The 16,489-nt window shown below is 30.7% G+C and overlaps 3 protein-coding genes across 11 annotated transcripts; all 3 read left to right on the top strand.

The window, feature by feature from the left end:
• Positions 1-82: 82 nt before the first annotated feature.
• Positions 83-7,509, top strand: LOC126869556 (uncharacterized). The gene is made up of 18 exons (XM_050626247.1): positions 83-347; positions 470-590; positions 669-880; positions 956-1,164; positions 1,239-1,534; positions 1,601-1,704; positions 1,774-1,972; positions 2,046-2,564; positions 2,655-2,849; positions 2,934-3,149; positions 3,230-4,440; positions 4,523-5,207; positions 5,407-5,624; positions 5,689-6,334; positions 6,451-6,695; positions 6,771-6,975; positions 7,070-7,149; positions 7,239-7,509. The coding sequence occupies exons 1-18, from the start codon at positions 327-329 to the stop codon at positions 7,374-7,376; spliced, it is 5,520 nt and encodes a 1,839-aa protein (XP_050482204.1). The 5' UTR covers positions 83-326; the 3' UTR covers positions 7,377-7,509.
• Positions 7,510-7,694: 185 nt separating this feature from the next.
• On the top strand, positions 7,695-9,919 carry LOC126869613 (small glutamine-rich tetratricopeptide repeat-containing protein alpha-like). Of its 3 annotated transcripts, none has more exons than XM_050626417.1 (4): positions 7,695-8,073; positions 8,531-8,871; positions 8,965-9,432; positions 9,510-9,919. In XM_050626417.1, the coding sequence occupies exons 2-4, from the start codon at positions 8,552-8,554 to the stop codon at positions 9,619-9,621; spliced, it is 900 nt and encodes a 299-aa protein (XP_050482374.1). In that variant the 5' UTR covers positions 7,695-8,073; positions 8,531-8,551; the 3' UTR covers positions 9,622-9,919. The 3 variants fall into 3 exon arrangements, with proteins under 3 accessions (XP_050482374.1, XP_050482373.1, XP_050482375.1); XM_050626416.1 differs by having other exon boundaries at positions 7,697-7,966; XM_050626418.1 differs by having other exon boundaries at positions 7,953-8,100.
• Positions 9,920-11,792: 1,873 nt separating this feature from the next.
• LOC126869617 (ras-like GTP-binding protein Rho1) lies at positions 11,793-16,489 on the top strand. Of its 7 annotated transcripts, none has more exons than XM_050626430.1 (5): positions 11,866-11,950; positions 14,021-14,106; positions 15,368-15,528; positions 15,612-15,995; positions 16,071-16,489. In XM_050626430.1, exons 2-5 carry the CDS (start codon positions 14,049-14,051, stop codon positions 16,149-16,151), a joined length of 684 nt encoding a protein of 227 aa, XP_050482387.1. In that variant the 5' UTR covers positions 11,866-11,950; positions 14,021-14,048; the 3' UTR covers positions 16,152-16,489. The 7 variants fall into 7 exon arrangements, with proteins under 7 accessions (XP_050482389.1, XP_050482387.1, XP_050482386.1 ...); XM_050626429.1 differs by lacking the exon at positions 11,866-11,950 and adding an exon at positions 11,957-12,280 and having other exon boundaries at positions 14,024-14,106; XM_050626428.1 differs by lacking the exon at positions 11,866-11,950 and adding an exon at positions 11,957-12,280.

Genomic DNA, 16,489 nt, shown 5'->3' with positions numbered 1-16,489 from the left:
ATGTACAAATAAAAATTTGTTTAGCAAGACAATTTCACTTGATTTTTATTCTATTTACTCTTCTGAATTATTATTCTTAATATACTTATGTTAAATTCCTTTTAACAGAAATCTTACTCACCCTTATCATATTCAATGAATTATCACACAATTCTGATCATGAATGATTCAAATTTAATAATGGTCGTTACTTGTTGATATTTGATACAGCTATAGTTGTTTGTATGTGTATTCAGTCGACGACCTGTAATTGTCTTTCGTGATCAATTAGTACAATAAGCTTTCATGAGTGAATATGAATTCGCGCATCCGATCTGTTTAAGATCATGGGATCTTTAAAAATTTTGGTAAGTGTAAATCAGCCGTTCAAACGAAAAATTCGAATTCAAAGCTTAAAAATCAAATTAAATTTTTTAATTCAAATTTATAATGTTACATTTTAAATGATTATATTTTTATGTTACCTCAGCTTCTCTTCGGTTACATCAGTTTCATTACTGTGCACATTTCGTTAACCGATCATTTCGACGAAAAGTTAAAGCAGACAAAAGTTGAGATAGCCAAACTCTATTTTCGAGAAGAACCACCAGGTAAAAGAAATCAATAAACAATAAAATCATATCATAATTAGATATTTCTAAAGCTACTTTAAAATATGGTAATCGTAGTTCATAAACAAGTCTACGATGTAAAATGGGATCAATTATGGTTAAAGGAGATGTACAAAAATCCACCTTTCATAGCGAATATATACGACAAGATACTTTTAATAGAAGCAAATCGTTTCATAGAATTTTCACTTAATTCTCCTTCTTCTAATCATACCTTATCGCGAGGAATAATCTCAACTCTCAATAATGGTCCCATTAAATTTGTCAGGGTAGGTAAATTAGCGCTAATCACGATTACTTAAAATCACATTCGATAGTAAGTCATTTCAATTAATATGCTACAGAGTATCGTTTGGAGAAGTGTACTTTATCTACTAATTTGTTACGAAACTGGCTCGTGTAATATCTATACAAAAATGGATAATTTGCAATTCAAATATCGGCAGACCATTCAACATAAAGGATGTCCTACGGATGCCAATTTCTTCGTTCGTTCCAATCGACTTTATCTGGTAGTAGCCGATAATATTGGTCAATTTTCTGTACCTTCTTTGTAAGCGAAATTAGTAACCATACATTTTGTAATTATTGTGTTTCGGAATTCACATATATTTTATATTAACGTAGAATATATCATTGGAGAGAAACGTATATGGATATAATAAAAGAAGTGATGACCATCGCCGCGATATCGGTCACTACGTTCAAATATAAGCAATCGACGATTATAATATTCGCACAGAATAATAGAGATGCATCGGGAATCGGTTCCCTGGTGTACGAGTTTAAGGAAACCAGCCTGGATACCATACAATTTTTGGAAACTTCCAATCCGATTTCTGTTCATCATTACAAACATGCGGACTTTAATTTCATTTTGCTAATAAACGAATATACACCGAGCAACTTGCTTTGGTGGGATGGTTGGTTTTTCTTTTTACTCGTTTCCATTTACTTATTATCGATTTATGGAGAACTTATTCTTTTAGGACATGAACTATTAAGCTGGCAACAGTTGCCAGAAATAAGGACACTCAGTTTAGTCAGCATAGTGAGCATCAATGATGATACCTTTTTCTTTGTAGCATATGATGTAAGCATAAAATTTGATAACTAATCAACGATTACGGAATTTTGTTCGTAAATACTAATTGTATCACAGAACATCTTGCAACTGTACAAGTTTGAAAATGCATCGGATTATATCTTAATACACACTATGAAGCTACCCAATGGAATTCTGATTGATATACGAACTCGAATCGACAATTCCACGATAATTATGGTGCTGGTTGTTATTAACTCGGATAAAACTTATAGCGTAGAATCGTGGAAGTTGCGCATTGAAGAAATTCCTTCTGGTTAATTATTCTGCTTAAAACAATAGCCCTCCAAAATTATGCATTAATTTAGTTACTGTAATGGTATTTTCAGAACATTCGATTAAGGAAAGTGATACTTTATCGAAAAATTTGGCGGAACTGGTTGAAATATTGCTACAAAGAAAACCTTTCGTGGAAGAAGCTGAGTCTTTATGGCCCCTCTTGCAACCAGTACACGAGAACTTAACGATATCGGAATCTTTCGTTTTGCCAAATTTAATATTAGATGCAGGAACTGTAAATAACATCGACATCTTCGTAAACGAAGACATCGTTGCGCCTCGCGTGATGGAACGGCGCTTAGAAAATTTAACCCACGAAATTGATGATGTTTTATCATCTAACGAATATTTAATGATGAACAATACGAATTCTATAATTGCAGATATTCTTGTCGATGGCAATGCATTCATTGAACAGTTGCAGATTGATAGAATGATTGTAGATTTCGTTAATGATGTTGATATGCATTTGAACAATAATTCGGATAAGATACAAGAATTTTCGAAGAAAAGAAATATCACTGTAAATGATCTTAAAGTAGATTCCATTTGTGGAATTCCATATCAGTGTATGTTCAATATTATTTTATCTAACAATAACAATGTCCCGATGATACGAAAGAATATATATATTTATCAAAAATATGATGTCGTTTTAGATTGGGCTTTAACCAATGATACATCGAAAATGAACATAAATATAGAGAAAGATGAAATTGAATTTTCAAACAACATCATATATTTAAATTCAAGTATATCTTTGACGAATTTAAACGTAAAAATGTTAAACGGCATAAATATCAATGATCTCTTCAATGAATTATTTATCATTAACCGTAATCAGAGAATTGAAGGTAGATTTCAAACCAAAGCAAATCATCTCAGATGAACTCTTTGATTTAACAGGCCGATATTTAAATCTGAATTAAATTTTTTAGGAAATGTTACCTTCAATAATACATTACAAATCTACAATTTTACGATACAAATGTTGAATGGAAAACCATGGGATAACTATATGAACACAAAAACTAATCAAACTTTTGGTAACTTTACCATGAGAAAGCTTCAAGTAGAAAATTTATATACTGATTTGATAAACGGTGTTCCGGTTTCGGAAGCAGCGCGAGTATCTACCGTCAACGTAATCAAAGGTATACGAAGTATGATTAGTTCAATTTTCGAAATCTTTTCGTACTATCTACATTCACATGAAGTATCTCGTGTTTCATAGGGGAGACGAAAATTGCGAAATTACACGTAACAGAGAAACTTATAGTTGATTCAAGCATTAACCCACCGATAGGTCCGTCACATCAAATTTACTCTAATGTCACTATTCATGGTAACTTGAACATTGGAACGCTAGATCTAGACAAGTACACAAAAATCTTTCTAAATAATGAAGAAATAGATCTGACTAATATCTTTGGTACCTTTTGGACGAAATCGACTAATCAAATAATCGAAAACGATGTCATTTTTGAAAATAATTTAACTATAGATCGTTTGAATGCAAAATACATAAATGGATTTTCTGAAGATGAATTTTTGTACACTACTACAAGTGTTATTTCAGAACGTTTTAAAAGGCTACATTTTGAAAATGTTCACGTAGACGATATGTTTTTCACCGAAGGAGAGGGCGATAATCTTTTTGAAATCGCTCCAGAATCAGTCACCATTCGAGAAAGATTGCATCTAAAGCATCTACGTGGAAACCAATTATTGACTGGCGTCTTTAATGGCCTCCCAGTAACTGACATTTTAAACGGAAAGCAACCATATATTTTTCCAGACGATATGAATTTCTTGACAATTAAGACTAAACAAATAAACATAGACGAGCTTAATTTCCCTTTCTTCTTACAGAATGCGAGAAATGTTAACAAAGGTCAGAGAACGAAGTTCATGAAGACTCCAGAATTTCACGTAGAAAATCTTTATGTTGAAAAGATTAACAATGTTGAAATGAAGAAACTTTTATTGTTAAGAGATATGAAAATAGCTGACATAAAAGATTTGGTAATAAATGGTAATCTAACGGTTAAAGATGATTTAAAAGTAGCTCAAATTGGTGATCAGCCATCGATGAACTATTTAAGGAATATCCGCAAAAAAAATGTGTTTAATAATAAAAATACGATAATATTCCAAGAATTAACTGTACGGAATATTACGTTGAAATTTCTGCATGGTCATGACGTGAACGATATTTTCGAAAGTTTCCTTTCAAAGTCAAGGGAACAAAATATATCTGGGAAGTTCACTTTTTACAAAGTTACAACTGATAACATTAAAACTAGCTTCATCAACAATCGGAACATCTCTAAGTTGACATGGATCGACAAGCCTCTATTTCTAATAAAGGATATTAAATTTGATGATTTATTTGTAGAAGGGGATGCTGTAACAAAAACTTTAAACAATCTCGATGTTAACGAGGTAAACACTGAAATATGAATTTATGATACTTTTGTTTTCTTATTATTCAATTGAATTTAATTATTCAAACATTTTATTACAGTTGTACGAGAGCATGCTTAACATACCAGTATCAAGAATCGTTGATTTAAAAGTAAACGGGAATATTTCTTGGGATTTTCCCTCAACAAGTTCTGCTTCTTTGACATCGTTATTCAAAAACGCAGTAACTACAACTACTAATCAAACTATTCACGGCAGCACCATTTTTCAGGGAGATATATCAGCATCAACAATTGCGGGGCAATGTAAAGAAATCGACGAAATACGTGATATCATTGTAGATGCTGTGATAGACGATAAAGACATCGAAATAATTGGCCAAAAGATTTTTAAAGATGATCTGGATATCGATACTATTTCAGTGGTCGATGATATTGATATTCCTATGATTAATAATATCAATATTTTCGAATTTAATAATTCTGTAGCGAGGAAAAGTAAAAAAGAAGTAATAGCTGGAACTATAACATTCCTCGATGATGTAGCGATCGATCAAATCCTTGTTGATGATGATCTTCATAATGTTCCTTTGAATGGGGTAGCTCTGGTGACTGATAAATTACCTACGTATACATCTTTAAAAGATCTTGTTATATTGGAGGATATATATTTAAAGAATCTAGATGAAGTAAATTTTGATGAATTTTTAAAAAATCGTGTAACCATCGACGGAGAACACGAAATACTTACTAACGTACAATTTGATGACACTGTTGAAATAACAGGTATATAATTATAAACATATCGCATTAAAGATCAGATAATATTTAACTATTATTTCCTTTTCCATTAAGTTTTTAAAGCTGCAGTTTCATTATTTCAATTGTAAAGCATATACGATACTTACGTAATTACTTAAATTATATGAATTATTTAATAATATACCTTAAGTTCTTAGATTACAATATTTTCAAAAAATCTTAGGGAACACGAATCTCTCGCGAATTAATGGCATCTATCCCTCCGATTTGGTTCTGAATAAAAGAAAGGAAACACAAGTGGTATCTGGTTCGAAAATCTTTGAAGAAAACGTGATAATAAGTGGCAATATTTACACATCGTTCATCAATGAAGTAAACGTATCGTTAGAATATTCTAATGGTATACAAAACGACGAAGACGTGGAAATCATTGGAGACTTGGTAATGTTGCTCGATTTCAATATTTGCAAGCGGTATGATACATTTAAAAATTGGATATTTCTAGATTTTTGAGTCGAAAGTGAAGGTTCCAGAAAACGTGTTTGTTTCGAACTTAATGAATGGAATAAATTTAAATACTATTTTCTACGATTTACAACAAGAGACACGTCGAACCCTCCACATGTTCACGCAGAATGAATCTGAGATAGAGAAGAACATTGTTCGATCTACTTCGATTTCTGAAAATCTCGGCAATGTTTTCTTCTATTTGGAGCAAGCAGATGAAAAGTTGAAAATTCAGGCGCCCAACATCAAGAAGATTGATGTTGTTTATTACGAACAGATCACAAAGCTGAACATGTTTGGAGAAGAACCAGGATCTCTTTGCGGACTTTCAGATAACTGTTCTTGCCCCACTGAATATATGGCTGAGCTCACCGAAAACGATTGTTACATGCAAAGAATAAATAATAATAAAATAATACGAAATTATCACGAATTTCACAGTACATTTGGTATAAATGTAGTATCAAACACAATATCATATAGCCGTGAATGTACTTCAAACAATACCAAAAACGAATTCATTATGATTTCTTGGATTAAATCTGGACTGATCGGTACAGAAAAAACGTTAGCTAATGTAAAGGAAACGCCTCTAAAAATTCGAGGTTACATAAAGGACGCAAAGGTCTTCACAACACATGATAGTATGATATTTAAAACTAATAAAAACTCTTAAGATAGAAACTATTAAATTAATAAAATTATTTGTGTAATTTTTGTTAAATAGTACATAACATATTTATATATCTATGTATTTTAGATGCAGCTTTCGTAGTATTGGCAGTGTATTATGATACACTACTCGCAACACATCACACAAATTCTGTAATTTACAAGATTGATTTTGAGAACAATAATTTATCGTTGTACCAGAATATATCCACTGATGGAGCTTGGGCTATCGACATTTTCAAAGCAAATCATCGGGACATATATCTGCTGCTCGGTTGCTTCGGAAATTCTGAAAAGTCGTATCTGTATAAGCTGGACACTATTACCTCCAAAGTAATGAGCACTTCGTCTTTAATTATTTTATAAAAATATTTTGGGCGATGATCTGATATAGGTATTATTTTTTAGTTTATTATAATAAGAAGCTTTGAAGGTAAAACGCACAATGTGAAAAGTCTCATCCAAGAACAGGATTGTTTCGTTTTGGTAGACGATTTTGAAACGAATGCGATAAATATCTTTTATTATGATCCAGAATTTGATAATTTTTATGACTATCAAAGTCTATTTCATGATTCGCGAATCCATGGAGTAGAATGTTTCTATACAGATGGTACGAGCAATATTAATTGATATTACACTAAAATAACATTCACATTGCAATATAGTAAATTTTAAATCGTATTTAAGATATTATCTTATTTCAGATTTTGGGAAGAGCGACTCCTTTATCATCGTTACGACGGAGAACGATCAGTTTTACATTTACGAATATATGTATGCTCAGGTAAGTTTTTATTGATCCATCAATTAAGTCGTTGAAATAATTTAGCTTATATGTATATGTAAATTGTGTCACAAAATGGTTATTTTCAGAAGTTTCAATTGAAAATACATCACCGTATAGATGATTTACAAACGATGGTGCCATTCTATCATTTAGAAAATTACTATATTTTTAAGGGTACAAGCACGAATAGCACGACATTGAAAATCATTAAGCAGGGACCCTAATAATATTTTACAAAAACTTTAGTATATGAATTTATTTACCGTTATCGATGTATTATCTACAAATTAATGTACATACACACACATACATGGTATGCAATGTAGTGCAGAATAAATTAGAACATACATACTATATAATATATATACATGTATATATATGTATATTTATAACATAAATCTGTAATTATATGCATCAAAGTATTAATATATTTCTAGCATTTAATATGTATACGATTTTATTTTATTGCTCTGGTTTGAGACATCTATAATATTTTCATCTAAAAAGACATTTAATGTTAATCGAATTGCGCCAGCGCGATTCGGACGAAAGTATTGGACTTTAATTCGTTCGTTTCTACAAAAGAGATTTAAAGAACAACCAATGGCATAAAAATTATCACACGGAAATAGAAGTAATTAAATCAATTAAATAGCAAAAATTTTCAGAACAGCCGTAATAATATTGCACGACGAATTCTGTGACTGTCGTAATATTAAGTGTTAAGGTTTCAGTTTTTCACAAAGTGGAAGCCATCGAAACACATTGCCTGTTCTTCATTGTTGCTGTGTGGCACTATACTTAAAGTTTTAAGGTACATACAAATATAAAAAGTGCTCCTTTATATACAGAAAGATTAAAAATGTTGTAAAATCAATGACTTAAAATGAAACTGTCAGGGTATCATATCACCATAGACGGGTAACTTTTATTTGTCTGTAATTAACCGTAAGCAAATTATAGTTCAAACATTAGCGTATGTAGATTAACTTACTTAATATAATTACGGTAGATAGAGGCTCTTCTTCGACTTCAAAAAATTAAAGCATAATCAACGAAATTTAATTGTCTGCTTGTATCCTGCATGTCTTTTTTTGGTTATGTCAATCTATGATGATTTGGCATAATAAAACATTTAACAATTCATTAACGCGATGCCGATAATATTGTTACAGTCGATTTTGCTAAAGTTAAAACAATAATTTTAAGTTTTCCTTTTAACGAAATCTTTTTATTCTTTTAATCGGTAAACTATTTTAAGGTTATGACACGTATCAAAAATCTTCCATTACTAAATGATATTAAACACCCTATGTTTGTGTCATCGTTATAGCGTAACGTGTAATCATACTATAATTAAATTTGTCACTCCAAACAGAGCAGTTCCTTAAAGGCAGTAATGGCTGTCAAAGGGCTGGTAGCAGCAATTGTTCAATTCTTAACCCAGCAATTAGAAGAAGGTGATATTACAGCAGATTCTCGAGAGAGCCTTGAAGTAGCAATACAGTGTTTAGAAAGTGCTTATAATGTACAAGCATCTGATACTCCAACAAATTTTAACTTATATGAAATATACAAGTCTTCCATCGAAAATGCAAAGCCCAATTTAGCTCCAGAAGCTACTCCAGAAGCAAAACTCGAAGCTGAAAGATTAAAAAATGAAGGAAATACTCTTATGAAAGCTGAAAAACATCACGAAGCTCTTACTAATTATACAAAGTATATATTTTTCGTTTGAATAAAGATAAGATATATATTTTTCTATAAACATTGTGATACTGTTTACATAATAGTATAATATTGTTTGTTTAGAGCAATTCAATTAGATGGTCGTAATGCAGTATATTATTGTAACCGTGCTGCAGCATATAGTAAAATTGGCAATTATCAACAAGCAATTAAAGATTGCCATACTGCATTATCCATTGATCCTTCGTATAGTAAAGCATATGGACGATTAGGTTTAGCATATTCTAGTCTCCAAAGACATAAAGAAGCTAAGGAAAGTTATCAAAAAGCTTTGGAGATGGAACCTGACAATGAAAGTTATAAAAATAATTTACAAGTAGCAGAAGAAAAATTAACTCAGCCAAGCATGAGCAATATGTCATTAAGTGGAGGTACATTGCCAGGCATGGATCTCAGTTCACTCCTAAGTAACCCTGCTCTTATGAACATGGCCCGTCAAATGTTATCTAATCCAACACTTCAAAACATGGTGAGCAATTTTATGAGCGGTCAAGTAGAACAAGGAGGACATATGGATGCTCTTATAGAAGCGTAAGTATCACTCATACTTTTCAATCATTTGCTATCTAATATCATTAAAAAATATATCATATTTAAAAATTTTGTAGTGGTCAACATTTTGCTCAACAATTACAAAATGCGAATCCTGAATTAATTGAATCCTTAAGAAGGCAAATGGGAGGAAATCCAAATGATCCAGATCCACCACAACAAAATTAAGAAATCTATGATTATGATATATTTTAAAAATTCCACATAAAATGAAAATAACTAAATTTAATTCGAACACATACATAGTCACAGAACAGTGTGTATCATTTTTAATATGAAAATGTGAAAAATGATGACTAAGATTAACTTACATTACCACTATCTTAAAATGATATTCATATACATATACTATACAAATTTTCCTATGACTGAATTATTGAACAGAACATGATAATTTGTTTTTTGGGTGTGTGCTGATGATGTTTGATATGTGAAGATTAAATAATAAATGTTAGAATATAGTGAATATTTCGTGAATGAGATAGATATTCCAACATGTACTGTGTTGCTTTCTATGTCTTACAACATCGCTTTGAATCTATTCTAACCGATTTGTATAGTACAATACATTTTCTTACTTACCGTAAAAATAATTTCTGTTTGATAAATTACTACATATTGAAAATTAAGAAAAAATTATGTTTCTTACCACCTACTTTAATGATAGATATTTTGTTTTAAAATTGGATATGAAAGTATCAGAAAATTCAAAATATTTAAAAAGTTATGATGTTAGCTACCTTTACAATAAAAAATGTACATAATTAAATACATTCTAAATACGTAACAATCATATTAAATACTTTCAAAATATATTTCCTGTATCATTTCTTCAATTATTTCGCAACTAGTATTATATATAATGTAGAAATGTTATTACAAGAAATAATCACTATGAAATAAAAAATACATTTTTAATCCAATAAGTGTATATTTAAGAAAATGATACAAATCCTCAGAGCCTTATTTGATACATTGTTTCAAATTAATGAAACGTACATGTCAATTCTGTGTGCGTCATACACTAGCGCGATCGTATGTCGTATACAGTGTACAATAGTGACATCATTTTTATTTAGTATATACGAAGTGTACATATAAAAACACAAACTTTTTTAGACTTTATGCTCTATTTTGTTTTCATATTTGCATGTATATGTAAATTTATATTTATGGATAATTGCAAATTTATACACTATTCGCCTTCACAAATAAATATCACCATCGATTAGTCTATTCGTTTATTCTCACCCTGGAGAATGAGTTTTTCTATTATGTGGTAAATTACATCTGTCATTCCTGAATTTCCATGAAACCAGTAAATTATTTGAAAAATAAAAGTAAAGTGATATAATGATAAGAATAAAACGATAATATTATATGAAAACATAACGTTTCATTCTTTTCTTATACCGGCTAAGTTTAATTTTTTAGGCGCGTTTGCATTGTTCATTCGAAATTATATGCCACGCATTATCATATTAATCTACGAAAACATAAGTGTATGTAAGTAATGTTATATCTATTACGTGAATTATACGTATAATTTATTACTCTTATGCTTTTTTAATAAAAGATAATGTTCATTTTATCAGAAAAACAATGATTATATATATATATATAATGAAAATTAAATCGATCTTAAAAGCAAATAGTTTATTCATACTAATTTTTTATTCGTTTCATGATTATAAAGTTAATGTCATGATTTTCACGTGTTACATACAAGGGGCGCTGGGTGACGAAGCTGCGATGCAGCATTATTTACATATTTTCCAACCCTTCCCGTCATTCACCCACATATACATACATCCGTGAAACATGATGTTGCATGCGCAAAGTCCCTCTACAGGTTCCTGATATGCGCGGTGGCGTATGATTCGTTGGTTTTGTAGCATTGCCCAGGAACGTATCATTAAATGGTGCGTAGATTAGACATCCATATATTCATAGACAGATTAGACTAGCTGATTAGACATAAAATAAGTTTTTATTCAAATTTATAATAATAATAACAAATTTTTGAAACATATTAATATTATTATCGATTTTCTAGTATTACTATATTATCATCGTGAATAAAACCACTTGATAAATAAGAATTGATATAACAATACGTAGATAGGCTCAGAAACGTTTTAATTAATGTAAAGTTGATAAAGACTAATATGTTTTTTTAATTTTGTAAAAATATTCATGATTAATAATTTTACTTATAATGTTCTATGAATATTCGGTTTCAAACGTGCTTACAACTCTTCTGCTATGAAAATTTAATCATATAAAATACATACTGTGTTTGATAAATATCGTGACAATTTTTATGGAAAATTGACCGGGAAATATTTGGAATTCTAGGAAAGGGGGTTTCAAAAACAACAATACGATCCTGAGTATAATGCTCCCCCCTCACTAGCCGATTGCCGCACACTCACAGATTGAGGTGTGGCCATCGAAGGCTGCCATCTTCTTGACTTTCTGTCGCTTAACATTTCAGGTAAATACGCAATTATTTCTTAAGTAATACTGGTTGGAGTAGTGTGAGAGTGTGCTGTGATGTGTGTCCGGGTGGTTTAAGCGTGCTACATGTTGCTTTGTTAACGGCGCAACGGGGAACTCTGTGTGTCAAGGAGGGAAAAAACGTTCTCCTCCTCCTGTGATAGAGAGAGGGCCGAGGGAGTGCCATGCGTTACGAATCTACAGCATCTTCGCATGACGACCGTTTAATTCAACATACGAGAAGCTACACGCTGTCCACCGCGACTACATTCAATCACTGATTTGGGATCGTTTCTACCAGTTCAAATACGACCTGGGCTTTAATTCAGTATGTAAATCGTCCCCCAGGCTCTAGACCCCTGCGTCGCTATCCTGTCGCACCCCTAGCGCCCCCATCCTCCACCTCTTAGGCTTAAATCCCCTCCTCTCTCCCCTGGTTTCGCCTGTGCACTTCCGGCTGTGCAAAATTCGGCAAAAAGCTCTCCGGATACGTGTCTGGAAACCTAGTAAGTAAATATCTGTGTCACGGTTTCATCTTGACATTCCTTCGTCGTCGTTTACCCTGTCAGATCTGCGATAAACAAAAGGTCCGGTACGTTCTTTGATATGTTAGAAATCATCGCGTTTCTATCCATTCTTCAAAATATCCGCGTACCCCTAATTCTGCTTTTACAATTTACATCTTTGGGATGATTTCATCGGAATTTCCGAATGCTAATAAAAGTACTAGGTGAACATACATCGATTTTCGGTAAACAATTGGCTTCTGTATACTTGGAATATATGAGTATATATATATTCTAAGTATATATTTGTTATATATATATATATATATATATATATATATATATATATATATATATATATATATAATTTCCATTTTAAATATTCTATATGTGTGATAGACCAAAGTTTGTAATAAGTCGCATGATCTTCATTTAGTTTAATATAAAGTGAATAATTTAATTTCTAAAGGATACTAAAATAAAATACTATACCATTGTGTAATCAATACTTTTTGTAATACTCAAATATGATGCAAAATTTAAAGATTTATATAAATTGTATTGCCTTAATATTAACATATACAATCCTCATTTGCATTGCTTTTGCTATACACTAGATTCTTTAATGCTAAAGTCCTTGCTTCTGATCTGTATGAAAACTTTTAAATTAGAATCTCCTCTGTATATTAACAAGTGTGACATATAAAACAGAAGAATATCTGCGTTATAACAAAAACTTTTAACAAGTAGGATTCTATATTAAAAAGTTTTAGTACTCTAATTTATATCATAACATACATATATTTCTTAAATATACGTATTTATTTATCACTGTCTTTAAATAAATAGTGAATAATCATAACTTCTCTCATTAAAATATTATAAAGCATCTTAACTGTGTACAATATGAATGTGTTGCCTATTACATTTAATTTATGCTTTTCAAAAATAATTTTTCATGGGTACACATGTTTCTTAATAGTGCATGTTTAATACAGAAAAGTACCAATCTTATGTGTTTATGCATGTTCTTTGAAGACATCATTATTCTTTTGTAAGGCATAAGGTATGGTCTTACATATAATATATTAATATGCAAAGACCTTTGTATATGAATTAAGAAATTGATTAAATAATAGATATAATATATATTTCTTTTTTTATACACACTGTAGTTAAAGCTCTACCTTATGCATTTCGGAATTCTGTAATCTTTCATCTAAATGTGTACATGAAGTCATTATGATAACATTATGATAACACTATGATAACATTAAATTCACATTATATTTAGTTTTTGGTATTCTTGTAAAGCCTTGTAGTGTACATATTTTTATATATATCTGAAGGAAAGAGTTATGAATCAAAATTATAAAGATGTTGTTCAATGATTATAGATTATATGTAATACTTTTGCAAATATCTAAATACATAATTGTGATAGAAACAAGACATATGCATACATATTTACATATATATGATATTTATATGACATCTGTGTAGTAAATGCAGTTATTTCGCAACCTTTTATCCATTCTAACATATAAAATGTCCACTTAAAGCAGAGACGCTGAAAGAAAAACTAAAAACATGGGATGCAATATGGGCCGATGCCTCGGTCCAGACGATACGGGGTACCCTGGATCAGGTACGACCCAATCAATATCCTTTCAATCTTCAGCCCTCGTAGGTTGCTTTCTAAATAGTACTAAAGTAGATATGAAATATAGACACAAAAAGATGTTACCTATCGTACCCACTATATAAGTAGCAAACAGTTATGAAGTTAGAAGCAATTTTTAGCAACGTAAATTTAAGTAAACAGAGGGCTGTAGGGAGTGTATGTTTGTAATGCTAGTACTAATATAGTACTTTGTTTAAATACAAATGGATACAATATTTTCAGGTAACAAGTTTTATACCCTACGAGGTTTGAATTCAAATCATTCATTATAGTATTGTCAAAAGATGAATCTAATTGAACAGTTTCAAAAGATTACCCTGACTTCTTTCTAACTCTATCCTGAAGAATGCTTTTTCTCAATCTTTCTCACTACTTCCTTTATGTCTTTATATCTATTTACACTTGTATTTATGTATTTAAAATTGCTTCTTATTTGTTTATGCCTTACCAAGGTGCAGGAAAAGTAGTTTCTGTTAACATTGATATTGATTACATCTTTTCAACATTCATCATATTTTCCATTAAGTTATTATCTTATCTTATGTGTATTATGTGTTCACTCACTGCATGCTCTTAGTTAAACTAATTTTAGGTGGTGTTTCCAAGATATTAACTCAAATAACTTAGATCCATTATCACTAGTATTTGAGTAGTCCTTAAAATACTTCATGCATTTATATTGTATACAAATGCAATTAGAATTTATTGATATATAAAGTACAATTTACATATTAGCATTCATAATTTATAGATTTCTTATTGTATATACATATATTTGTATGTGTATATATGTATACATATAAAATGAAAACAATAGAAGTTAGGTATATATTTTTATTATTTTACTCTGATAAATACCAAGATCAAGCATATATGTTCTGTATATATTACTGATCGCTAACAAACAAAAATTGTTAAAATTAAATACACACTCATTTTTGTTTGAACAAATATATTACACAAAATTGTAATATTTATATATGGGTAAGTTATTGAAAGAATATTAAAACACATGCATACTCACTTATAACTGTTATTAAACATAACAACTGACATATTCAATATCTCTAAATTATGTACATAAAAATTTGTCAATTGATGTGAAGTGGATGTTATATTTTTATTTTATTTTATTTAATAAAGTTATATGCATAAAATTAAAATTTTAATAATGCAGGTTATATTAGAGTACTAATAAAGGAGTATTTAATAATTTACATTTTAGAATTCATGGCAGCCATTAGGAAGAAATTGGTTATCGTGGGTGATGGTGCTTGTGGTAAAACATGCTTACTCATAGTCTTCAGCAAAGATCAGTTTCCTGAAGTTTATGTACCTACAGTGTTTGAAAACTATGTTGCAGACATTGAGGTTGATGGAAAGCAGGTAAGTGCTACAAGAAATTGTTTCACATATTTAATATTTTTGTATTTTTTCCAAATATATTAGAAGAACATTTCCTATAACAGGTTGAACTGGCTCTTTGGGACACAGCTGGGCAAGAAGATTACGATAGGTTGCGCCCATTGTCATATCCTGACACAGATGTAATCCTAATGTGTTTCTCTATCGATAGTCCCGACTCCTTGGAGAACATTCCTGAGAAGTGGACACCAGAGGTGAAGCACTTTTGCCCAAATGTGCCCATTATCCTTGTTGGAAATAAAAAAGACTTGCGCAATGATCCTAATACCATCAAAGAGCTTAGCAAGATGAAACAAGAACCAGTTAAACCAGAAGAAGGTAGAGCTATGGCTGAAAAAATCAATGCTTTTGCTTATCTTGAATGTTCTGCTAAGAGTAAGGAAGGTATTAGGGAAGTGTTTGAAACAGCCACTCGGGCAGCGCTACAAGTAAGCATTATTCATTACAGGTTTGCATGAAATTGAATATAAATTGATCAGACGTTATTATAAAAACTATGTGAGTTCGTAGGTAAAAAAGAAGAAAAAGGGAAGATGTTGGCTCCTATAATTCTTGAACTGTCACCGATAATGAGACAACACTAATGGAATTGCTAGTTGCAATGAAGCTAGTTGTTATGCCGGAAGCCCCCAGCGGAAACTATAATATAACAACAACAACTTATCTTCAATTATTTTACACAATAAAACAAGTCTATAAAAAAAAAGAAAAACTACCACAAAATACGCCCACAATACAATATATACAATATATGCAAATTAAAATCCGTTGCAAAATTTGCAAGTGTTCTTTTATAATAATTTGCAAAGAATGTACTGTTAATTACGATTGTATCAGTTAATCCTTTATGGACTCTCTCTAATGTTGCAATAAGTGCGATCGTGTTTTAAATGAAATAAATTACTAAGAATTTGTACAAACA

This window comes from Bombus huntii, chromosome 9 (genome assembly GCF_024542735.1).
Source record: "Bombus huntii isolate Logan2020A chromosome 9, iyBomHunt1.1, whole genome shotgun sequence".
Lineage (NCBI taxonomy): Eukaryota > Metazoa > Arthropoda > Insecta > Hymenoptera > Apidae > Bombus > Bombus huntii.
The sequence above is the reverse complement of the archived record's forward strand: the minus strand, read 5'-3'. Positions and strand labels throughout refer to the sequence as shown.